Source organism: Platichthys flesus, chromosome 3 (genome assembly GCF_949316205.1).
Source record: "Platichthys flesus chromosome 3, fPlaFle2.1, whole genome shotgun sequence".
NCBI lineage: Eukaryota > Metazoa > Chordata > Actinopteri > Pleuronectiformes > Pleuronectidae > Platichthys > Platichthys flesus.
This window is the reverse complement of record NC_084947.1, coordinates 5,223,946-5,249,012: the sequence shown is the minus strand read 5'-3', so window position 1 is coordinate 5,249,012 and position 25,067 is coordinate 5,223,946. Positions and strand designations below refer to the sequence as shown.

Genomic DNA, 25,067 nt, shown 5'->3' with positions numbered 1-25,067 from the left:
CAGAAGGCGGCAGCAAAAAACTCCTGGACATCAACATGAAACTGGGTGAAAAGACGTGGTCAGGTGATCTTGATGAAAAACATGTTACACATTTAGAGGACTATCATTCAAAAGTGTCTGTTACTTATGGCTGCCGGATTGAATGGAAACAAGTACGATACATGGAAACACTGAAGAATACTTTGTTTTAGAATGATATCAACAAAGGAGACAGGAAGTTAAATATCCACTTAAAATTAATCAGACAGAGCTGAATATTACAGAACTAGTGCTGAGGAGTTCAGTAAAGTACATGACTGTCTTTATATATTTAATAGATGCCGGATTTATAAGGAGAATTCAATGTTTTAGTCCTGAATCTGTTTTGAGCCACGCTCCATCCAGAAGGTGGCAGTAGTGCGCCTGGAAACGGTTTTACAACCATGATTAGAAGAAGAAGAAGAAGAAGTACTGTTGTTAGCCTGCTATGCTAACATCCCACAGGATTTGATGCTACTCGGTTAAATGCTTTCGGATCAACTCTTCTACTACGCACGTGGTTTTGTTTCGTTTATAACACTTGTCGGCAGAAGTAAAGCAAGTCGCCATCTTCCGTATTGGGTCTTTGCTGCGTTCTCTGAGAAGTTAGTTGGCTAAAGTGTCCGAATGGAAATGTCAACAATCCAGAGTTTAAGACAGTTTATCCACGAGAGGTTACACACTGCTGCTGAAGACATATTTGGATGTTTTGAAGCGACTGTCACAAAGTACGAAGATGAGATTTGTCGTCATCGCAGACTGCTGGATGTAACTTTGAAACCTGTAGTAAAGCTGCAGAGAATAGGTCTGTATCACCTGAGTTAGTGAACTATACACCACACTTATAATCCCTGCTAGACTAAACACATGGGCTCTTTTATCATGACTTCTGTCCGTTGTCTCCTCCAGAGCTCCCACAGCGACAAGTCTGTATCAAGGAAGAGTTTCCTGCTGACCTGCTGGAGAGGAACCCCAGTCCAGACCAAGAGGAGCCAGAACCTCGACAGATTAAGGAGCAGCAGGAGGAGCACTGCATCGGTCTGTCTCCTTTTAAAACCACATTTAAATTAACTCAATCTGGATTTTGGCTTGGATCTGCACCAAATTGCACAAACTCATAACTATCAGTAATCTATCATTTACCTACTTCTGTCCATTGTCTCCTCCAGAGCTCCCAGTGCAACATTTTCTTAATGAAGAAGAGTTTCCTGCTGACCAGCAGCTCTGGAACCTTGAGAGGAACCCCAGTCTGGACCAAGAGGAGCCAGAACCTCCACAGATTAAAGAGGAGGAGGAGCACTGCATCGGTCTGGAAGTAGAGCAGCTTGTACTGAAGCAGGAGGATCAAGATAACCTTTTGTTGAATCCTACTTTCAAGGAAAGTGACCACATTGAACCAGAACCAATTGACCACCAGCTCCTCTCCCACAGCTCAGCTCAGTGCCAAGATCTCAACGGAGGCCAGCATGGAAACTCAAAATCAGTTACTAATGCAGAGCAGGGATCAGAAAAGGGACATCATGTCATCACAAGAGCAAAAGGGAGCCCAAGTCCCAGTAACCTTGCATGGAGCACTACCATGTCAAAGATTGTGCCGAATATCCGCAAGAGTAAAAAGGTTTTCGAGTGCGACACTTGTGGAAAAGTCTTTAACTGGAAGTCAATGTTAAACAGACATATGAAGGTGCACACAGGTGAGAAATCATATCTTTGCAAAACCTGTGGAAAGAGATTTTGTTACAAGTCAACACTAGAAACACATTTGAGGGTCCACACAGGGGAGAAACTGTATTCTTGCAAATTTTGTGAAAAAAGTTTCACATTAAGCACAAATTTGAAGATCCACGAGAGAATACACACGGGCGAGAAACCTTTTACTTGCAAAACTTGTGGGAGAAGTTTTAGCCAGAAATCTACCCTGCAGGGACACGAGAGAACGCACACGGGTGAGAAGCCTTTTTCTTGCAAAACTTGTAGGAAAAGTTTTACAACTAAAAGGAACCTGCAGGTCCATGAGAGAACACACACGGGCGAGAAGCCTTTTTCTTGCCAAACTTGTGGGAGAAGTTTTAGCCAGAGATCTACCCTGCAGGATCACGAGAGAACACACACGGGCGAGAAGCCTTTTTCTTGCAAATCTTGTGGGAGAAGTTTTACAACTAAAATGAACCTGCAGGTCCATGAGAGAACACACACGGGCGAGAAGCCTTTTTGTTGCAAAACTTGTGGGAGAAGTTTTAGCCAGAGATCTACCCTGCAGGGACACAAGAGAACGCACACGGGTGAGAGATCTTTTTCTTGCAAATCTTGTGGGAGAAGTTTTACAACTAAAATGAACCTGCAGGTCCACGAGAGAACACACACGGGCGAGAAGCCTTTTTGTTGCAAAACTTGTGGGAGAAGTTTTAGCCAGAGATCTACCCTGCAGGGACACGAGAGAACGCACACGGGTGAGAGATCTTTTCCTTGTAAAACTTGTGACAAAACTTTCACAACTAGCACAAATTTGAAGATCCACGAGAGTACACACGGGCGAGAAGCCTTTTTCTTGCAAAACTTTTTGAAAAAGTGTTAGTGCGAGACAAACCCTGCAGGATCATGAGAACGCACACGGGCGAGCGACCCTTTTCTTGCAAAACTTGTGGGAAAAGTTTTACACGTGGATGTAGCTTGAAAGTCCACATGAGAAGCCATAAAGGTGAGGAGTCGTATCCATGTACAACTTGTGGGGAAAGATTTGGTATCAAATCACTTCTAACAAAATAATTGATGACCCACACATAACAAAACTGATATTTTTGTAAAATGTTGTAAAGATCTCTGACTTGTCAGTTTATACAAAGTCCACAGGAGAACAGTTGAGAACAGGCCATGGCAACAGGAGAGGGATACGATTTGCTCATGCATTGTCAAAGAATTTGTTACTTACTTATTGATTCATTAATTAAAGATAAAACAGTGATCAACAACGAGACTGGAAATGTTTCCAGGGGGCCAAACCTGAGATGAACCTTGATGTAGTTCAATGCTTTATGAAGTTCCATCACCACTGATGAGGAGCAGACTTCAATAACCTCACAAAGCATCGAACTACAGCCAGGTTCATCACTTACATCTACACAAGAGAGATTGTGTACAATTGCATTAGCTGCATCTCTGCAACTGAATGTAGAAAATATCCCATTGAGGAGACATCACAATATCTTTGATGCAGTACATGGTCAACAACATTTGCTGAAGTACTCACGTTTCTGTTCTTCATGTGACTCATCGATATTTTCATCTGCAAAGTGATGTTTTCATCCATGTCTCTTTGTTTATTCATGTGTCAGCCATTTATACCAGATGGTGCAGGAAGGGGACGGGGGTGAGAGAAATTGATTGGGTAAAGTGGCAGATCCAGGATAGTTTATTATCAGTGAATGTCTAGAGATGTTGTCAATGTGTCAGGAAAGACTGTGGATCAAGATGTAAAAATCGGACATATTTGTGGAACAGAAATTTATAAGAACACAGTATGTGGTGCAGATTATCAGATGACTTCCCTTTTCTTTTTTTTCCTATTACAAATGAAGAAATATGTTGTTAATGTGTACACTGTCCTAAATGACTCACTGTAAATGGTTATTATTTGAACTACGTGTAATCATTACTTCACGGCATTTGTAGTTATAAAAGTTTTTTGAAATATGATGATGTATTTTATGTTGTCACACTATATTTGTATTTGTCTGTAAATTAGCAAAAAACTCTTGGACATATATATGACACTGGGTGAAAAGATGTGGTCAGGAGATGAAAAACATCTTGCATATTTAGAGGACTATCATTCATGTTTGTGTAACTTGGTGCTGCTGGATTGAATTGAAACACAATACAGGGAAATACTGAAGAATACTTTGTTTTTGAAGTGATATCAACAATGAAGAAAGGAAGTTAAATATCCACTTCAAATTAATCAGACAGAGCTGAATATTAGAGAACTGCTGCAGAGGAGTTCAGAAGAGTACATGACTGTTTTTATTTCTCATTCCTAATAGCTTTTTTCAGATAGGCCCTGGAGTCCAGAGGAGGGGCGGAGAATCTCTCAGATTGAGAGCCGCTATTAAAACTCTGGCGCCAAACACCAGCTAGGGGGCGCAGTCCCTTGAAATGGAAAGGACTCCTGTCTAATCTGGAAGTAGTTTTTCCCACCCCTGGCGGAAGTAAACAAATAGTCGCAGCTGTGTGCAGCTGTGTGCATATCCCAGCGTCTCGTCAGCTGTGGTTGATCTCATGTCCCGCGGATTAAACATGTCGTCGGTCCTGTGTTTCAGAAAGTTTGTGAGTGAGCGACTGATCGCTGCCGCTGAGGAAATATTAGGAGTCTTTGAACAAACAGTTCAGGTTTACGAGGAGGAGATCGAGCGTCAGCGGAGACTGCTGGAGACCAAACCACCCGAGAAAGGTTTGTAGCATCACCGTCCACTGATGACAGGGGCTAAATGAATTGACGACAGGTCTCCATCCTCTTTTTTCATATTATATATATGCTGTATTTTACGGTGGCCGAGAGAGCTGAACGCAATGCAACTCATAGCACATGCAGGTACAGAAACAAACAAAAACGCATGAAACAACACATTAGAAAACAATTCAATTCACTACACAATTGTACGCAGCAACCCAAGAATAATTCTCTTAGAAATCAATCCAAAATGTCGCAAACCGTCCTATCCAGCAATGTTTGAGAAAAAAAAAATCAAAAAAACGAATACTGAATCTGCTTAATGTTTCCAAAAATCGTCAGATTTATACGACGTCCGTCCAACAAGGTTTGTGGTCGGTGGAGTTGTTTATTTTGAAATCATGGTCACAACCAAACAAACAATAGGACACAGGTGAAAACCTAAAGTCATTGACGGAGTGTATTAGTTATTGATTCATTAATTAGTGAAACAGCTCACAATACGCCTCCTAGGGCTTAAATAATGGGTTTGAACACACCACTAGGGGATTCATAGCTTTCCAGAGATGCTCCTCTAACCCACTGACTATGTGCTTTTTTTTGGTTCCACTTCAGACGTCTCTCAGTCTTCTTCCTGTAATGAGGAGGTTCTCCTGGGACAACAGAGTCTCTGTGACTGTAACCAGAAGAGGAACTCCACCCTGAGCCAAGGGGAGTCAGAGTTTAGCGTGGATGCGGAGGAACTCTGCTCCAGTCGGGACAGAGAGCAGCTTGTACTGAAGCAGGAGACTGACTTGTTAAGACTTGCACATGAGGGAAGTGATTACACTGAAGACCAGATTGTGCTAATGGATCCTCACCAAATTCAGAACGCAGCACAAAGACAGTTGCAGACCCACCTCACAGCCACACAAGTGAAATCCGAATCTTACACAGGGGGTTCGGGCGTATCCGTTCTAAACAGTGACCATCAGCTTACCAACAACTCACACATAGCTAATGACAGAGACCTTGAAGGAGGACACCAGGAGAATGCGAGTTCTCATCAGACACCAGAGAACAAACATTTCAAATGCATGCTTTGCTCTGAAGAGTTTAATGATTTCTTAAAGTTCAAATTTCACTCGAGGACCCACACGGGTGATAAACGTTTTGAATGTGGCACCTGTGGGAAAGGGTTCAAATGTCAATCAAACCACATCAGTCATATGAGAACTCACTCAGGCGAGAGGCCGCACAACTGCGTCACTTGCGGGAAAACTTTCACCCGTAGAGCCGACCTGAGGAGGCACAACCGAACTCACACGGGGGAGAAGCCGTACAGCTGTATCTTCTGCGGTAATAAGTTTTCTCATCACTCGTCTCTCACTAATCACGTCCGGGTGCATACAGGGGAAAAGCCTTATAAATGTATTTGGTGTGGGAAGAGGTTTGCCATCAACACCACGTTGAAAATACACACCCGAGTCCATACAGGGGAGAAGCCGTACACATGCAACCTGTGTGGGAGGAATTTTGCTCATAACACGGGGCTAAGATTACACAGAAGGACTCACGCTGGGGAAAATCAACAGAGCTGAAATACTTTGTGTGGAGTGGCTTCTAAAAGTCAAAACTTAAACTGGGATTCAACTTGAACAGCTTATTTATCGCCTTTCGTCATTTTCCTTTTCTACTAAAGCATAACTTGCAGATTAATAGTACACTTGTGAGTAATGGTGCAGAGTTTATTGTATTGTTTTACATTACATATGCATCTTTGCCTTGTTTCCCAGATGTCATGTCATACCATCACGTTCACAAACCTGTTTAGAATCTCTACCGTGTAAGAGTGAAAATTATTTAACGTTTAATGTGTTCAGCATGAACTATGGAAATGTTAAGATATAAAATTAAAGACAGTATTTCACTTTCGGTCACCTTGTCTTTCTCTGAATCTAAACTGGAAATTGAGAATGATAATAAGAGTTTGCAACTTTTATCAGTGTGTTCGCTCATCTTAAAATACAAGCTGGAGAGTCTTTTGATTTTAATTCTAAAGTCCTCTATCTTTTCTATTCAGTCTTTCCTTGTTTGAATCGGCATCAATATTATGAAATGTAGCAGTCCTTCACATTTCAAACTCATTTACAGTTTACGTTGATGTTAAAACCATTTTCCCTGGAACATCATGTGACCTTCAAAGTTTAAATGCAGATGTTTGATGGTTTCATCTTCGTAAAAAAGCCTTCAATGGGAAACGTTTAGTTTGTAACGAAGCAGCTCAGACTGCCATTATACCCAGAAACTAAGTAGAAATACTATTACTGGATATACTTTTATTTGGAAATCAGAGGGATCTAAGTGTTTATGGGGGTGGAAAGTGCCAACGTACAAGACACTGCAGAATTTGAAGTATTTGAAATATTTTTTTGAAGAAATCTCAAGGGGTTGATATCAGTGGGGGTGACAAATTAGCATATATATTATAAACACGAAAAACTAGATAAGATATGTGTAAAATCAAAAGTGGAAATTTACGATTGGATGTTAAGTAAACCAATAACAATTGTATAAGATATTTATCACAGGAATTGTACGACACATGATTTAATAACTGGGAATAAAGTATCGTGCTTGTTTAAACGGGGACACAAATCGAGACGGAACCACTTCCTTCCTGGACCGGATATCCCATTTTAAGTGTCTGGATTTGCGTTTAACCAACAAGTAAACAATGAGATTAATAAACAGAACGGTTCGGCTTTAGCTCGGATTCTGCGTCACCGCATCTCTGCATCAATGGCTCCTCATTATTGTGCCGTGTGTCGGCAAACTACCTTCGCCGGGAAGGGACACATCTTCGGGAAAAGTCACCAGAGCCGATTGAGAGTGGTTCTTCTCAAATTCCTAGAGAAAGTAAGTGGTTTGATCTGAAGCGACTCGCGCTGATGCTGAACATTTTCAGTGACATTCGTTCTATTTTCCAACACTTGCATGCTAGCCCTGATGCTAGCATCTGGTGCTAACCAACAACGTCACTTCTGACGTTTGTTGACTTTTAAGTCCACAAAATGGCCACTATGTGCATCAGAGACATTGGGGACCAGCCTAATAAAGAAATGTCACAATTTGACCAACAGTAGATTATAGAGAAGTGAAATTAGGTAATTTATATTCACATACAAACATAAGCTTACATGTTCAGGTTGGTCAGTTACTCTAATAACTGAGCGACCATAAAAGTATCCAGAATTGTACTAATAGATTATTTATTAAACACAAATATTTGAAGTGTCCATTTATACGATCTAAGGTGTTTTAGTCATGAATTCCACTTTGTATTTCCTGTATTGCTCATGATACATAAATATGAGGTTATGATGTTTGTACCCCAGCCCACATGCATTCTAACATTTCATTCATGTATCTTTTAATTTATGTTGTGTGAAATGAAGTATACTAAACTAAAAACTGATGTGATAAAAACACAAAAGCAAATAACAGACAAAGAAGTGACCTAATCAACATTTAACCTTTATGAATTGAGGGTCTATTGCAGAGCTGTAGTATTAGAGTAGACTGCTTCAGATTTAATCAGAGCTAGAGTCCAACCACCATGTTTATCTATGCTTCCTGTGTTTGTTCCATTCTCTCTGTACCAGGTGAAGGAAGCTCGCCGCACACTCAAAAAGCCCCAAGTAGAGAAGTTCGACTCCAGCCAACACCAGCAGACATTCTGGTGCTACTGCTGTGGGCTCGAAGTAGACAGAAATGTTACAGACGGCAACATGACAGTGCTTTATGGAGGCTTGTTGGAACACATGGCCACGTAAGTAACAGCAATTTTTTTTTTATTGGTTTTGTAAAATATAAATTGCATGATCGACCTTTCAAATGGACTTGGTTTCAGCCCAGAACACAGGAAGAATACACACAAGTTCTGGTGGGAAAATAAAGCCGACCCCAAGCTTCGAGACAAGGTCATCATCACAGAGGAGGAAACTGAAAGGTAGTTCTCCGAGAGCTAGAAGTCAATATTTATGAAGATTCTTTTGGAAAATAAAAGATTGTCTTCATGGATCACTGTTTGCTTTTGTTTAGGTTTAAAGCTGAGCTGCCACAAGTTTTGGAATCATTTGTGGAGGAGGAGGATGAATTCATTAAACAGGTACACTAATGGACTTGACATTAACTTTAATGACAACTCATAGTCTACAGCCGTGGTGGCAGCTCTAACACTGCCACTAGCAATCCTAAAAAGTGTCTAAGAAATTATATTTCTCCCGAACTTGAAATCTGTTCACGGAAATCAATTTTTGTCTTTTCATGGCTTAAGCAAGCTGACCATATCCGGGCCCAGGAGAAGCATCGTCAAGAGGTCCTTCAGTCTCTATTAGAGGTTTGTTTTCCAGGGATGCAGTGGCAGTATCCATCACTACAGCCTTGACTGTTGATATTTGTGGTTTTGAGTTGTATGTAAGATGAGAAAAGTCCAAACTGTGTAACTGAATATCTGTTTAACTAAAAAAAAAAACTTGTTTTTTATGGAGGTCAGGGTGGTTTAATGACTAACTAATTTCAGGTTATGGTTATAATTATATGGTGATGGGGGAAAAAATAATTTCATAACATTTGGGGCTAAGTAGTGTGTGAGGAGTGTGATGATAAAAGCTGAGATGAAGATGGTTAGTGGTCAGACTTCCCCTGTGAACCACTGTTGGCATTTCCTGAATCACTATCAGCGTGAAGCAGACCTGGAGTCGTTCAATGGTCCCAATGGCACAGCCATGTCTGTGGAGGATTCTGTCAGGTAACACTTTGTCAACCTGGGACATATCATCCTCTCCTTGCATAGTGTCATCAATATAATTTGAATTACTTCACTTTGTTGTGGGTTCTCCTGGGAACAGCTCGCAGTTTACTTCTCAGGGATCAGACCTGCAGCCAGGGAGCAGCTTCGTCAAGTCACTGGTCAAAGCCCCGTGGGCGGCAGCGGGACAGGGCCTGACTTTCATCGGCCATCAGGTGGGAGGACACCCGTCAGTCAGAAAGTCTTTCATGAGTGACTGCTTTCTTTTGTACACAAACACAATGACCTCCTCTGATGTCTGTTACAGGATTCAGCAAACAGAGGAAATGTTCACACAGGTACAGTGATGCATGAATTTCAGTATCTAAACTTAGCTCTATATTTGTATCAGTCCATCCAAAAAAAGAAAAGATTTCATGTTTGACTATCTAAAAACAAAAAAATATGCATACATTTTGAATTCAAGTTTATAAAGTAAATTTTCCAAATTTCTTAGCTGTTGAGGTGTTCTGTCGATGTATATTTTGTCTTAATTAATATTAGGTTTGTTATTATGTGTTGTAGGCGGTGTCCCACCTTGGCTCCAGGACGATCCTTTGGAGGGGCCCTCTGGGGCTAAAGCACATCCAGAGATCGGCCCATCGATCCAAGGGTTCCTCAAACAGAGTAGGAGTCATTTTGAATTACTTATCAGCCGTTTGTTCTTTCCTTGTTTATCATTTCCATTTACTGAATGCTGTGACATCACTCGTGGTAACCAGGAAGCTTTAATTACTTTACACTCATCTTGTGGTTTGATGTTTAATTGACCTTTGTGTCTGTGTCAAATGTGAAATCACATAAATATATATATATATATATTTTTTAAGTATCAAGATGTGTATAATATTGGTCATTTTAATCTTCTCAAGTCTCAGTGATGTAGAGCTTTTATCCATGTGGACTTGTGTAGAATGAAAATAAATGAATTCTATGATTGAACATGATCTCATGTGACTTTTGCCAGAGGAGCAAGAGAAGCTGAAGAAGCTTCCCCCGAACAGAGTCGGTGCCAACTTTGATCACAGCTCACAGACAGACGCAAACTGGCTTCCCTCATTTGGAAGAGTGTGGAACAGCGGCCGACGCTGGCAGTCCAGGTGAGATCACACAACCCGTCACTAAACACAAGACTCATACAGAACGGTTGGAAACATTCGTAAAAAACAAATTAACTCCATAAGATTAATTTTACTCACTCACAGGCGTTAACCCTGTCGTTGTTGTATATTTGCCAGAGTTGGCCTCAAAGCAAACATTCCTTCTGTTTTCCTTTTTTTGTTATGTACATTAACTTCACTACTCTTTGCAAACATATGGGACTTTTTCTTTCTCACAACAGGGACCAGTTCAGAGAAGAAGAAGGGAAGAAGAAGAGACCAAAGAGGAAGCAGGAGCAGAACTCAGATGGGTCAAAGCAAAGTAAAACATCTGGACAGCTGACAAACTCTGACGGCACTTAAAACTGAGTTTGAGAGTTCCTGTGTGAGGGGATGTGTATATAGTTCATATAGATGGCAGGAGGTGAATGAGGTTTCTACTCTGTGTCTCTGAGAAGTTGTACCTGCCTTGATAGACACCTTTGTGAAAAAACGTAAACATATTTACCCAATGGGAACTGTTGTATTATGTTAACAGTGATGTATATTTTGTATATAAAGAACTCTTTGAAATTAGTTTCCTATCCACATTCTTCCACCAAGTCCAGGACTCAGATCTTCAAGTGGCTTTACCACAGCTCTCTGAACTGTGAGGACAATGTGAACAGCAGGGGGCGCAAGTCACCGTTCTGACAAAGGCACCTGCTGTGCGTTCAGAGAAGAGTCGATATGAAGGGAATCTGTTGAAGGATGTCAACGGGAAACCGACACGTGTATTCAAGTGCTCCTCGGAAAGTCCAGTTTCCCAGTCGTTGTCGTTCTGACAACGACTTAAATGTCTCTGCCACAGTTTACCACATTGCAGATACAGTACAGATCGTTTACAGACTGGAGGACGACTTGCCTGTGGACACTAGGAATGTTTAGCAACTGATTAACTTAAGTTTCTGCTTGTGTAAATAAATTATCAGTACCAAATGTCTTAAAGAAATTAAATTAGTTTTGTTCTTAGTTAATGCAAAGGTCTGAGTCTGAACCATACGTAGCTCTGATATAAGCAGACACACAAACATTGACTCGAACATGATGACAACAACCCTTGTTGCATTCTGCCATCTTGTCGTCCTTCATACACTTACACCATTACATTTCCAAATTTATGAGTAGTTACAATGAAATTGTTATATTTGCATTAGTATTTGTTGCGAAATAACTTTAAGTATTTGATTTCTTGAAGTATGTTTGATGCGCTCATGCAGGATTAGTCTTAACTAAACTCTAGGACGTGGGATGCATGTTCCAAAACCAATACTGCCATCAAGTGTTTTATACCTTCTCTTTCATTTTGAATTTTAAATCTGGACCATAAAACCATCACTTTTAAGTTAGATACAAGATAGATGTATTGGTCCCACACACATGCACAGACACACAACATGCAAATGGGGGGAAATGTGTCCTCTGCTTTAGACTCATGGTGAAAACAGGAGGACACACAGAGCAGTGGACAGCCATGCACGGCGCCCGGGGAGCAGGTGTTGGGGGAGTAAGGTGCCTTGCTCAGGGGCACTTAGACAGTGGGGTAGGGAGAGTCCTCTTGGACTTTTGAACAGATCCAGGTGTTGTCCACCATAATTTGGTGAATGTCAGAAGTGAAATCACACAAATATATTTTAAAGTAACGAGGCTTCACATCCTCCACTTTGTTCACTATGTCCTGTAGAAGAACAGACTTCATCTTCCCTTCTCTCTTCTGTGTTCACAGACTAAAAGACACAATCAAAGGCTCATGCACTGCAAAATATGATTGGACTGCAGGTTGCTGTCAGATATCAGGACCCAATGTATATGAATGTATTTAGCTGCAGCTTTGTGGGGGGGTATACACAGTAATACATAATCTTCATCGATTATAATGGAAGGAGAGTCTGGGACCGCTCTGTATCTCTGTGTCAGACCACCCACCCACCGCTCTGTGCTGTATATATATCAGTAATCAGCCGATCGTGGCTCCTGACTCACTTTGGACCATTAGCAGTTCACATGTGGCTTCATAAATCACAGAGATTGTGTTTGCTCAGCTGGTTGATATCTCCCTCCTCACAACCTCGCTCAGCCCCTGTCTCCATTTCTAATATTCATAATCATGACTTTTCTAATTATGTGACTGATGGAGTAAGTGTGAGTTCAGACCTTTGAGGGGAAAAACAGTTGTGTTATTTATTATTTTCTTTTATAATGAAATACGTTGTAACTTTGTTAAAAAATTGATTTCTTCTTCTTCTTCTTCTTCTTCTTCTTCTTCTTCTTCTTTTTCTTCTTCTTAATATTATTATTATTATTGTTATTATTATAAGCACCTGACAATAATTTGTAGGATGTAGGAAAGACTTAAGTTTTATGTTATATTAAATTTATGAGGTCTCACTTTTATCAAAATGTGCAGAACACAAATGTTACTCCTGAGGTTATATACGTGCTCTCTCTCTCTCTGTCTCACCCTCTCTCTCTCAACCTCTCTCTCTCTCACGCTCACTCTCTCTCACTTTATCTCTCACTCTCTGTCTCACCCTCTCTCTATCTCTCTCACTCTATCTCTCTCACTCTATCTCTCTCACTCTCTCTCTCACCCGCTCACCCTCTCATCCTCTCACCCTCTCACCTTTTACCTTTTCTCACCTTCACATTATAGCCAGTTTCTGGTCTAATGGTGATTGCATTTCATTAAGTTGGAGGACGTTGTGAGCTCCCTGCAACAAGTCTATGCTTTTTAAAAAGTGCATGTGGACAGTGTTCTGCTGGGAACCTGCTGGTGCGTCTCACTGCATCATTAAGTTTGGCCCCTTCTCATTTTCTCGCGCTGACGTAACACTGCTGCAAACAGATCTGCAACACCATCGTTGGCCTTTAATGAGAGGAGAAGTTTCAAAGTCAGATTTGACTGAATAAAGAGGCGTTTTCCATGGTTCCAAAGTGTATCAGTAGTGCATCAAAACGTGCAACATATACACAACATAAAAGCAGAATAAGGCTATGATTGTGGATGTTGTGTACTGGAGGTAAAGTAGCCATGATTGTCAGCGGGAACTTTCCCTTCTGTGTCATTCTTTCCAATGAAGCTATAGTGAGTTAAAAACGGACACATAAAAAAGATAAAAAAGGTTTTGTGTATATTTAAACAAATTAAATAAAAGCTTAAAAGGATTTGTGATGAAATCCCAAGCTCAAAAACCCATGTCTGCAAAATCCATCATGGTTTTCACAAGCTTTCCCTGGCGATTAGCATTGGCTGGAGCATTGGTGCGCACTGCAAATCCAAACCATATCCATTCTGGCCAGACACGCTCGTGTGCTCGCATCGAGTGTCTCCGCCGCCAACCCCGTGATTTATAAACGTTTATCTCGCCACAGTGGCCGAATCAAAGTCCTGGGAACAAATTAACAGAAAGGTATTCAGCTTTTCTAAGGGACCTCATTTTGAAAACCACAGTATTCATAAAACCACAGTGCACAATTATGCTTTTATGGCTGTATAAGCTATAATGTTACCTTGTAATTTCATGGTTACTAAAGTAGCAATTTCGAGACCCCAGTTTTGCTTTGGCTTTGTTTGTTTGCATTTTTGCGTAAGAACTTTTGCATGTTTTAGAAAAGGGGCGCTCGGATTTTCACAGGATGTGGGATTTGTATAAATGTTACGTTTGTGAGGAGAAGTCCTGTGAATGTAGAGCAGTGGCCGCTGTGCAGTGAGAGTTGGCCACAGGTCTGATGACTCATGAGCCAGAAACTATTGATCATAGGCCGCTGCTGTATAATAAGCTGTGGTGCTGCTGCAGGCAAATCGAAAGGTTTCACAGAATCCATGTCCTGTTGTTTTCAAAGAGAAATGGACTTTAAGATGGATTTACTGCCTGTTGTGGTTTATAGAACATTTCAAGAACTTTTGCACCAATTTGATGTCAAGTCTTGATTTCTCCTTTATTTAATTAATTAAAAACAATCTTATTTAATATTTAATCAAGTTTGCATCAATATCATGATATGAAATTTAATATATTGGGATCAAATCAACATTGCCCTTGTCTAAGTACGATTTAAAGCATTAAAGTCTCATTAATCTGTAAGTTCTTCATTTAATTTAATGATTTATTGTTTAACCTTATAGAATATTAGTACATATTGAAGTACGACACACTTTCACAGTATCTCGGGACATTGCCCAGCTGATACTAGGTTTTTCCGGCAGATTCTGGTTATTGATATAGATATGTGTAGAATTTTTAATAAAACCAATTTTAGTGGTAGCCTATAGATTTTTTTTTTATTAAAAACACCAACAAAGCAGAAGTCTTGAAATGAGTCTGTTAGATTTGTTTTTAAATGATCATACACAGACTGAATGGGACATGTTAGTGAAAAAGTCACTTGCGGTGCCCTCTGGTGGACAAATCATGCAATAACATGGTCAATTTATCTGTGAAGCTCTATATAATAAAGACCCCTGCAGTGTGTGAGGTGCATGTGCTTGTTTTCAAAGAGAGACCAAAACATTGCTTTTAAAACCAGATTTGAAATCTTTCTTTCGTTTTTGGAATATGTTACTCTGCTATTTAGTGACTGGGATCATTCATGGTTTATGTCAATGAACGTGTGGATGTAAAATCCACAACAGAGGTTTGAACTGATTGGCTCCAGCATCAAGGAAAATTGGTATAGTATAGATGATGGATGGATGAAATGGATAAAATCTGTCAAGGCCCAACAGTCCCCTTAAAGTAAACCAAGCACACACTGGTGGATATCAGTCCCTTAAAGATGTGTGATTTATATTTTCTTGAAAAAAATCTCACCACAATTCTCTGGTTACAACTTCTCAGATGCAAATATTTTTTAAATATTCCCTTTATATCACATAGAGTCTCAGACCTCTGTTAAGAAGCTGAAAATCTTTAACTATCCTGGAACCAGTAAAGCACCGTCTTTTTTATAGCTTGAAAAATCACTTAAAATGAATTGATAATCCAAATAACTGATGACAATCTAATCAAAGAAAGAATTGTGAAATTAATATGTGGGATGAACAGTTAATTATGTACTGAAATGTTTGCTGACACATACTTTTCAATAAATGGAAAATGCACCGACAGTAAGTAAAGCTAATGATCAACAGCCCAGAATGTTAAACTGCTCATACTGAAAACAAGAAATGCATCAGAACAAAGACAACTATGATATTGAAAAAATATAAAACAAACGTTTTAATAAAATGTATTATTGTCAGAATAGTCTTTTGGTCCAGTCGTACCAGAATGGGTCAAAACCGCAGTTCTTTCTAAGTATGTTTGTTTGAGAGGACTGATGGCCACCAGGGGGCGTTCGTTACCTTGTTGATTGGGCTGTGACTGCCTCACTCAGACTCGGTGTCACAGAGAAACGTTACAAACATATAGAAGAAGAAGGGAGAACCACTGACTCCTCTGTCAGCAGGATCAGGATTTAACTTGACGCACAGAATATGTTGCATATTCAAACTTTAAATACTCGTCGAACAAAGTGTGGACCAGTTCTTGTGTCCTCGTCTCCCTCTGTTGTCTGTGTGAGTCTCTGTCTGTTGAGTGTGTCTGTGACCAGCAGCTGCGTGAAGCAGAGGTGAGCTGCAGAGCTCGTAAATCTTCCTCCGCTCACAATGGGGTCGACTCACTTCAAAGGGAACCCCTGTCTGCAGAGGAACTTGTTGCCTTCACTAACGCAGGTTTAGCTTGGCCAGCTGTTTCAACCGTGAGTGTGTGTGTGTGTGTGTCTGTGTGTTGAGAGGGTTTAGTCTTAACATTGACATCAGTGGGCCACCAACCAAGAGCAATGTCTGACACCTTTTGGATGAAGCTGTGTTGTGTTTCTCTCTCTCTCTCTCTCTCGCTCTCTCTCTCTCTCTCTCTCTCTCTCTCTCGCTCTGTGTGTGTGTGAGAGTGTCTCTCTGTGTGCGTGTGTGTGTCTCATTTCAAACAACCTTACCAGTGGTTTCACACCAGTGAGCCCATTAGCTGCACCTCATACACTTTACTTTGCTCGCTGTCATTTTCTGTGTGTCTTTATATCTATGCAGTGTTTATATGAAACCAGTTTCCACACAGAAGAGAAGTCAGTGAAAACACTATTTATTCTGTTCATATTGTATACCATTTGTTTTTGTGTTGATTTGTGTTAATTTGTACAATTCTCTTTGGTGTGGTAACATTTCGCCTTTTGGGATAAAGACAGATTTCAGGATTTCAGGAAGATGTATTGTCAATCCGAAACATGACGTACATGAGAGGGAACTTAACTAAGCGCTGAGGTCCTGGTAAAGCAGCAATGACATAAATCACTTGAATCTAAACACAAATCAAAATATTTAAAAAATATAACAGGAGAAGATTCTAGAAATGTCCAAAATATGTCATTTCTAGTGAATAAATTCCACAGACAAATTGCAGCTTGAGTCAGATCTCACGTCGGGATCCTCGATACAGAGCTGAATAGTAAAAGATATAAAGAATGTAGGGATGGGAGCACACTCGTGTTGTGTCTCCAAGTGAGTCACACCCATTGGAAACAACACAAAATAATATAAAAAAGCTGCAGCAAGAGCTCGGACATCTCATGAAATTCAGTTTTTGGCCGCCGGACAGAAAATATTTTCTTTGCACATGAGAACTCTGAGTAACTGGAGAATCATCCTGACACAAAATCTTTCACATGTCGACATTTGCAGTTTCTCAAGAAGGTTTGTGGGAAAACTTTTGGGAAAGAAGCAGAAGCTGAATGTGATTGATCCCAATGGTTTTAAAAACCCATGCAGGAATTTGGGAAACAACTTTTCACGTCAACAAAGGATAATATTGCAATCTTTCTGGAAAAGGAGTGAGCTCTGCATTCTTCGAAGAAACAAATCATCCTGTCTGCAGTTATCAGAAAAGGCTGAAACTCCCTTAATCACCTAATATGAGTCTTTCACAGACAAATCAACGTTTGTATTTGTTTATAAGCAATGCAGAATAGATACGTTTTGTTTAATTTCTTAATTCAAGATAAACACATTTGGTTGAATTCGTGTTTTATTCATATATATATATATATATATACTTCCTTATAATAAACTTTATGATTTGACTGTAAAATATCAATATTTCTTTGTCATAAGGGTTTGATATCGACTTAGTCATTATTGCCTTGTGTTTTGTGTGTCTGTTTGTTTGTTTAAAAGCACTATTACACAGAAACTAGTGGATGGATCAGACATGGGCCATAAAAGATCCCATTAAATTATGACATGGATCCAGAAAAAGGATCCAGGGATATTCTGTCACTTTTGTATAACATTGGTGCTTTTTTTGTTGTACTTTTCACAGATTTAATTTTTTGGGTTGTAATTACTAAGAGAGCCTGTGACTCAAGCATTTCATTGCCAGCGACTGCTTAATGTTATTGTTGTTCATTTGACAATAAAAATCTTGAATCTTGAATCACTTTACTGAGTGACATTCTAGTTTTAATAGATGTATATTTCGGCCAATATATAAATATTTTACTCCCTAATATCAGCCCCCAGAAATCCATTTGTATATACATATATATATATATCAGGCTGATCATGTGTTGAAGGCCTGCAGATTGTTTCAGTCTCTCTCTTCCTCTGCTCTTTCTTTCTGGCATCTGTCTTTGTGCTCTAACTTTGATCTGCAGAGCTTCACACCATCAGTCTTTCACCCGCTCACTCTCGTCTCACCCCTCTTTCCCCCCTTCTCTCCTCGTTTCTCTCACCCTCTTCCCATCTCTCGTGTTGGTTGTCTTTCCGTGTCAGAGACTAAGCAAACAGAGTCGTGTGTGAGCGGCCTCATAACTCCAGCGTTCCTGAGAGACTGGGAGCTCTCAGACCAGCGCAGCTGTGTCTTCATTTGCTGGTCGTGTTCGGCATTCCCCAGATATCTCCAGGGGGCTCCTGGGCTTTTTCTGTGTTCTGCTCTGACCTTGTGGCCCCTGTAAAGGGCTGTGTGGACGGGAAGCAAAGAGGGACATGTTTTCAGGTGGAGTTATGAGGTGGACGGACATGTGAGATGTATCACTCCAGAAGAAGTTTGGCAGATTTACAGTAAATCCACCCGGGTGATGCAGTTGAAATCAACATACACATGTAAAATCACATGACATTTTCAGGTTTTGAGAAGATAAAACCAGTAAAGTTTTGGTATTTTGTTTGAAAATGGCAAAAAAAACATCTAAAACCAGTTTAAAATATAATGACTTGTATTCCACCATCGTACATTGAACCAAACAAACTTCTTACATTGAAAACTGTCTGTTGCTCAGTGTCTGAAACCAGATGATGATCCCACTGAAAGCGGATTTATTTTCATTATTATTTAATCCACCTAATATTTTCCAGATTAACCACGAAACCATTGTTTCCACAAAATGTTTAAATTTTTTTTTCTTTCTGCATGAAATCTACAAAAATGCCCCCCCCCACACACACACACTTGCTTTCCCTTTGACCTATCCCCTCCTTCATCTTGCAGAATCATATTCACACACTTCTCCATCCACACCCCTCCCCCGACTCCCTCATCTGTTCTCCTCTCTTCTCCTCTATATCTCTCTTCTTCTTTGACTTCTTCAGTCTCTCCCTCTCTCTCATATGTTTCTTGGTGGATCTGGCGAACATGAGCTGTGGAAAGACAATAGACGAGTAATGGGAGAAGTGTGTGTGTGTGTGTGTGTGTGTGAGATGAAAAAAGCCACTGATGGTCTTTGTCATCTAAATCCAATCTGAAAGTGTTTTCCTGTGAGCGTTGGGTTCTGTAGCGACACAGAACCGACAGCCACAGAAACCACATCAGTATCTGAACCGTCCACAGCTGCTCAAACCTGTCACCAAATATTAACCAGGGCTGCATGATTCATCATATTAAAAATCATTCTCACAATTGACTCACACATACATGCAGTCTCCTTTCTAACTGACAACGATTCGGCTGCATTTTGATTGGGTGCTTCAGCTACATCAAAACAAGCGCTCCTACTTTCTCCGGCTCGACCAATGACAAGGCTGCTTAATCTCGCCCAGCTGTTTACCATTTGATCTTAAGCGATAAAATCAGGATTCATCTTTTTGTCAAGAATCATGCAGCCTAAATACTAACATCACTAACTCTGCATTTCAACATCTGATGGTTGTAACATGATGGTCACAGGTTTGATCCCCACACAGGTGTTTTCATTGGTGTGAGTTTTGTAGCTCTCCCATGGCTGCACATCTTTCTTATGCACTGTTCAGACACACACACCAGACGTACAAAGTGTGTTGCAGGTTATCATGCAACACACAAGCAAATCCAGTTCATCTTCGGCTCAGTGTCAATGTTTGTCTGCCCCTTGTACATGGGAAACCTCAAGTACCATCATACCCAGATTATCACGATGCTGCAGCAGATTATCTGACAAGCTGTTACAAGTACAAACATCCGAGCCCCTTGTAGAGCAGTGAATTGCTCTCAATGTTCACTGTAATAACACAAAATGAAAAGGTCAACTCCTCCTTTGACTGTGGCTGTGAATAACTTATAGAGATATTAGATTTCTTTTTAAAACAGATATCTCTGTGAGATTGATCTTTTCCATTTTTCTGACATTTTACTCCACACTGAGACTTTTGAGCTGAAGCATGTGAAGTGTAAAGTCACAAAAGACGGTATTCATCTCCTGTACTTTGCATATTGCATATCCGCGGCCCTGCGCTGCTTATGAATGGTGGGTTTGTGGTTCAGAGGAGTCGAGACGCCAAGTTGTGGATGTGCAGATCCTGCCAGTGACCATTGGTTATACAGTTAAATCTACACTGTGAGTAATATGACGACCTGATGGTCTAATTCGCTGAGAACTAACATCTGTCAAGCTGAGACGTCCTCTGAAGTGTAAACAGATGAAGGTTGTAGCGCTTTCTGTCCGAGCCAGTCTGGTGGTTTGTACTTTCAGCACACCTACAAGAAAAACGGCAGCAGCCACCAACCACATCTCGTTCATCTCTGGCCTCGCTCCTCCTGAGGTTTTCCTCTCGAGGCACCTTTCTCTAGCACCTTGCAGCCCACAAAGAAGCTGACTGACTCTGGGGAAGTGACAAATTGAGAGGTTTTGGCAGTCTGCTGGTGGTAACACTTGCCTGTTTACATGGGAGGATCCCACAGAACCACAGATATGTCTCTGAAAGCCAGTGAGAGAGGAGGAGCCACTGAGGGGAGAGGTGCAGGAGGGAAGAAAAGGAGGAGAGAGGAAATGGAAACGCTGCCAAGATATGAATACCAAGATGTTAAAACACAGTTTTCTGCAGGTCAAACTGAGAAGCACAAACTTGCACAACTTACATGGTTTTCTCAAAATGTTGTACAGTGTTCTGGTTGTAAATTGAAGACATTTATTCTAATCCTCATTTGTAGCCAGGATAATGTAAATCTCCCTGATTCCCCTTTGACTCAAGTGCCATTGGGAATTTGACATTTGTGCTTTTGAATAAAATCTCTCAACGACTATTTGATGGATTTTTAAGAAACATAGACTGTATCCCTCAAAGCGTCTCTATCGCCACCTGGTGGCTGGCTGTAGTATAGCTCATGAATCCCACTTCCTTCATGCTAGCGGATTGGACAAACTAGAAAGTCAAAGTTCACGTAAAGCAAGTTTGTCCTTGAGATGGTTTCTGTCATTTTAGTCACTTCTTATCACACACAGTGATAAAGTTTTTTACAGTGAGTAATTATGTTAGCTGCTATAAAGTGGGCTGTAACTGACTCGTGATTGGTCGAGGATGTGTATCGATGGAACTTCACGACTGTGACTCCGCCCACTGGTCGCCACTTGTCAAACTCTGGCTCCAAATATGGAAGATGCCGATGTTAGCATTTTGGATATTTCGGTTTAATTTTGGGAAAGTGGGAGGAGGTGGACACGCGTCATCCATCTTTGTAAACAGCAACATCATTTCTTTAATTCCTCCAATTCACTGGTTTTTGCTAATGACAGTCCCACTATTTTGGGGTTTAGAGCTAATGAGCTGGTGGACATCGAATCCACTGCAGCTCTTTATGGTTTTCAGTCTTCTTACTGAAAGTCTTTGTCATTAGTGGAGCAGCCTGTGGAGAGGAGCTCGGGTTTCTGGGCCAACTTTTAAGATGCTCTGACAGAAACCGTCTGAGAAACTCTATCCTGCACGTGTCATTGTAGCTCAGGAATATTCTATGATTTAGAGGGTGGAGAGCACAGGGCAATGGAAACACACAACTCAGCAGCAGGACACACAAAGGACGTCTGTTCTTCCACAATGGAAACTTTGTTGGCGATTTCTTAGCTCTTTGGAGAAAAGTAAAGAATAAACAACAGTTTACTGTCCCCTGTCTCTGTATCCGAGCTCTTCCAAAATGGAAACTAGGGTTGATTTAAATTCATCAGACCCAAATCCCAGCTTGATGATTGGATTAGTTCATTTGGTCTATAGGGATCAATTGTGACTAACAAAATCACAAGCCTTGACTGAAGCCGGACAGGAGACACAAGATCAGTTCAAGTTACATTTTTATATATTTTCAGAGATTAACTGCTCTTTCTTTTTCAATACATTTTAGTAGCAGAGATCTCTGCTTGTTTACAAGATATTAAGAAACTGCAAATTCTATTCAATGTAGATTATTTTCTGGCAGAGAAAATATCCTAAAGCCTGGAGTGACATCGTCAAACAAAACCCCAAAGATATTCATAGAAGAAGCTTTTGAATAAACGCAGAATCATTTCCTGTCAATGGTCAGTTTCAGTTTGATTCACTGCCCCCAGGTGGCCAAAAAACAGCTAGAACGGATGTCATTGCAAAAAAAGCATTTTCATTCAAAAAGGATAATACATTTCTTATTCTAATAAACCAAATGAAAAACGAATTTTCCGTTGAATTTGTTGTTACACTAAGTGAACAAGGACAAATTAATTATGTGAGAATTAAACTTTATATATATTTTAAGGAATCAAACGCTGCTGAAGGTTCTGGTGATTCCTTGTAGTCTGCAGTTCCCTGTTACACATTATCCCTTTTGCCAGAGGCCACAAAGTGAAGAGTTTAATTTGAGCAGAAGCTCACAGGAAATGAACCAGATAAGATGGAAAATGTAGAAAAGATGCTCATGATATTCTCCAGACTGAGATCTGTTCCAGGAACTGATACAGAGTCCCGTGTTTCGACATCTCATTCATCATCATTTAGACAGTTCCAGAAGATCGCACACTTCACACAGCTGGACAAGCTGATCTGTGTCAGTGAAGGCAACAAGTTCATCGTAGACAGAGTTTCTCTTTGAAGACGTGTCATCTCGGCAAACAACAAGTGGTCCGAGGAGGATTTATGACCTCTGACGCTCACCTCTGTTTTCCTGCAGCTGCTTCACACTCTGCTGGTGACGAGCGGCAGGAAGAGCAGCCACATCGACCAAACGTTCCTCTATGTTAGCTCTACTATTCTGCAGGAACTATAGGAACCTTTGCGAGAACTCTGTGGAAAACTATCTCCTCCAAACCCAGCGTGTTTCAGAAGACTGTGGAAACACGTGGGAAAAAAGACTGTTCCTAATAAAGCTAGAGATTTATTTATAATTATTTGCTTTGGCATTCATTCAACACAGATTATCTGCATCAGCTGATCCTGAAAACAATCACGATAAGTCCTTGTTCATAACACACTCATAAATAGTTACTCAAACTTTATGACACTCAATGTTTAGGTAGCTCACGTAATGCAGAATATAACTCACTCTTTGTCTTCTCGTTCTGAAACAATTCCAGTGTTGAATAGGGTCAGAAAACAGCCATTTGCCTTCATGTTAATATTTTTAATAGATAAATGTCTTTTAAATGCCAAAACTGACCTTAGAGATGAATGTATGTGAGCATGAAACATTTTGCTGTCGTGTTTCCTTCCTGATTGCTGATCCCCTCCCCTGATAGAATAGTTTTGCTTGGAGAGAACAGGCCCACGTTCAAAGGCCGAGTTCGGGGGTTTGATCAATTTGCTGCAATCTTGATTAGCCAATGATTCACCAATCTGCCCGGCAAATCAGCAGCAATTAGCCGGCCCAGAAATAAATCTCCTCCCCAAAAAAAACTCCAATGTGCTTTTTGTCCCAACTTATCAGTCGGGTCCGAGCACCAATGGCAGGCGCTCGCTGGAGTTCCTGCGATTACCTTTGGCGTCATCTGAGCCGCTATCTCCTCTCCTGTGTAGTGAGGCCAAAAATGTGCAGGCACTGAAGGGGGACTAATGGGGCCAATTGTGAATGGCCCAGATGGCCGCAGAATACATTTTGGTCTAAGCTGACAGTTTATCCAGGAATCCGACAATTACAGGCTCCTGCCGAAATAAAGGGCAACATTTGGAGAGTTCATTTAGATCTTAACAATGGGGAGGAAATGTCAAAACACATTCCCACACATAGACCGGACCATATGGCAGCCATCTCACCTGGGTCTGATTCAAAGGGCTGCTCTTTAGATGCTCACTTTGTGTACTTCCGTACTTATGCTTGCTATTTCCATGGCATTAGCGGATTCACAGTGACAGCTAACGCGACAATTTTCCATGTGGCATGACTCACAGGGGGCGCACACAAGAAAACGGTAAAGGTTAAAATCAACTGGCAGATATTTTTGTGGGCGACATTAATTGTAATTTATGTTTCTGCTGAATAAAGAGCTGTATTTGACCTGTTGGGAATTCACATGTTACACCAGTGAATATACTATGTAGACAGTGTACTACTATGTATTTTATAAATGTAACGTAAGTAAATGTACAATATTTTCTGCAATCTGTTTTCTAAAGTATAAAAAATACGTTTTCACGAAGCAAATTGGCTTTGATTGACAACCAGAGACCAATCGGACTCTAGTACAGTCCCTGTGAGTCTAATTATAGGTGTGTGTGTGTGTGTGTGTGTGTGTGTGTGTGTGTGTGTGTGTTTTATCTTGGCAATACACTGTGTCTTAGGTGTTTGCTGACAATTAAGGCCTTTTGAGTTTGATGATTCTAATCATTTGTGAAAGCTATTTTGAGTTTTTTCTCGTCTGAAGCGTAATGCCTTCGACTGGATGCACCGTGAGACTCTCAGAGAATAAACCATCAATTTTCCTCAATGCATGCTGCTGATTGTTTGATCCAACATGTTCTCCGTGCACTGTAGCTTCCAGGCAGCCAATACTTCAAGTTCATGGCTCCACAGAATCCACATCCACTTGCAGAGACTTGAAACTTGCTTGAGATACATAAAACATCGCAGTCGACAACTCAGTGTGGGCCGAGTTCTTGTTTCTTGGGTTTTCCAGAAGAGTCTGTGGATGTAGACTGTTCCCAGTGCATTAAACGTGCTTGTGAGTGGAGAGTTATTTATCTTGTGTAAAAACCTGGAGTGAAGCTTGGGTTGGAAAAACTCTGCAGCAGTTTGGTGCGGTCGAACTAGAGCTTTTTACTCAGCTAACTCTTTTATGGAGGGAGAAATGAACATCTTGTTGACTTCAACATCAATTTATCCTCTTACAGTTCTTCAGATTGATGACTCCAGACACATGTATAAATAGAGGCTACAAAAGCATGTGGTCGAAGGCTTTA

The 25,067-nt window shown here is 40.6% G+C and overlaps 2 protein-coding genes across 3 annotated transcripts; both read left to right on the top strand.

Annotated features, from left to right (window-relative positions):
- Positions 1-469: 469 nt before the first annotated feature.
- On the top strand, positions 470-6,379 carry LOC133938513 (oocyte zinc finger protein XlCOF22-like). The gene is made up of 4 exons (XM_062381493.1): positions 470-823; positions 928-1,056; positions 1,188-4,465; positions 5,081-6,379. The coding sequence occupies exons 1-3, from the start codon at positions 646-648 to the stop codon at positions 2,591-2,593; spliced, it is 1,713 nt and encodes a 570-aa protein (XP_062237477.1). The 5' UTR covers positions 470-645; the 3' UTR covers positions 2,594-4,465; positions 5,081-6,379.
- A 751-nt stretch (positions 6,380-7,130) lies between these two features.
- cenatac (centrosomal AT-AC splicing factor) lies at positions 7,131-11,374 on the top strand. 2 transcript variants are annotated; one of them, XM_062381504.1, is made up of 12 exons: positions 7,131-7,363; positions 8,110-8,276; positions 8,358-8,456; positions 8,549-8,615; positions 8,784-8,846; positions 9,190-9,257; positions 9,358-9,472; positions 9,565-9,595; positions 9,822-9,923; positions 10,264-10,396; positions 10,639-10,732; positions 10,766-11,374. In XM_062381504.1, the coding sequence occupies exons 1-12, from the start codon at positions 7,247-7,249 to the stop codon at positions 10,769-10,771; spliced, it is 1,062 nt and encodes a 353-aa protein (XP_062237488.1). In that variant the 5' UTR covers positions 7,131-7,246; the 3' UTR covers positions 10,772-11,374. The 2 variants fall into 2 exon arrangements, with proteins under 2 accessions (XP_062237488.1, XP_062237487.1); XM_062381503.1 differs by having other exon boundaries at positions 10,639-11,374.
- The last annotated feature ends 13,693 nt before the right edge of the window (positions 11,375-25,067 follow it).

Excerpts from the sequence above, each read along its gene's own strand:
- LOC133938513 (XM_062381493.1), top strand. The coding sequence starts at position 646 with ATGGAAATGTCAACAATCCAGAGTTTAAGACAGTTTATCCACGAGAGG. Across the intron at positions 824-927 it reads AGTAAAGCTGCAGAGAATAG|AGCTCCCACAGCGACAAGTC; the intron begins GTCTGTATCACC and ends TGTCTCCTCCAG. Across the intron at positions 1,057-1,187 it reads GCAGGAGGAGCACTGCATCG|AGCTCCCAGTGCAACATTTT; the intron begins GTCTGTCTCCTT and ends TGTCTCCTCCAG.
- cenatac (XM_062381503.1), top strand. The coding sequence starts at position 7,247 with ATGGCTCCTCATTATTGTGCCGTGTGTCGGCAAACTACCTTCGCCGGG. Across the intron at positions 9,258-9,357 it reads TCTGTGGAGGATTCTGTCAG|CTCGCAGTTTACTTCTCAGG; the intron begins GTAACACTTTGT and ends TCCTGGGAACAG. Across the intron at positions 9,924-10,263 it reads CCAAGGGTTCCTCAAACAGA|AGGAGCAAGAGAAGCTGAAG; the intron begins GTAGGAGTCATT and ends GACTTTTGCCAG.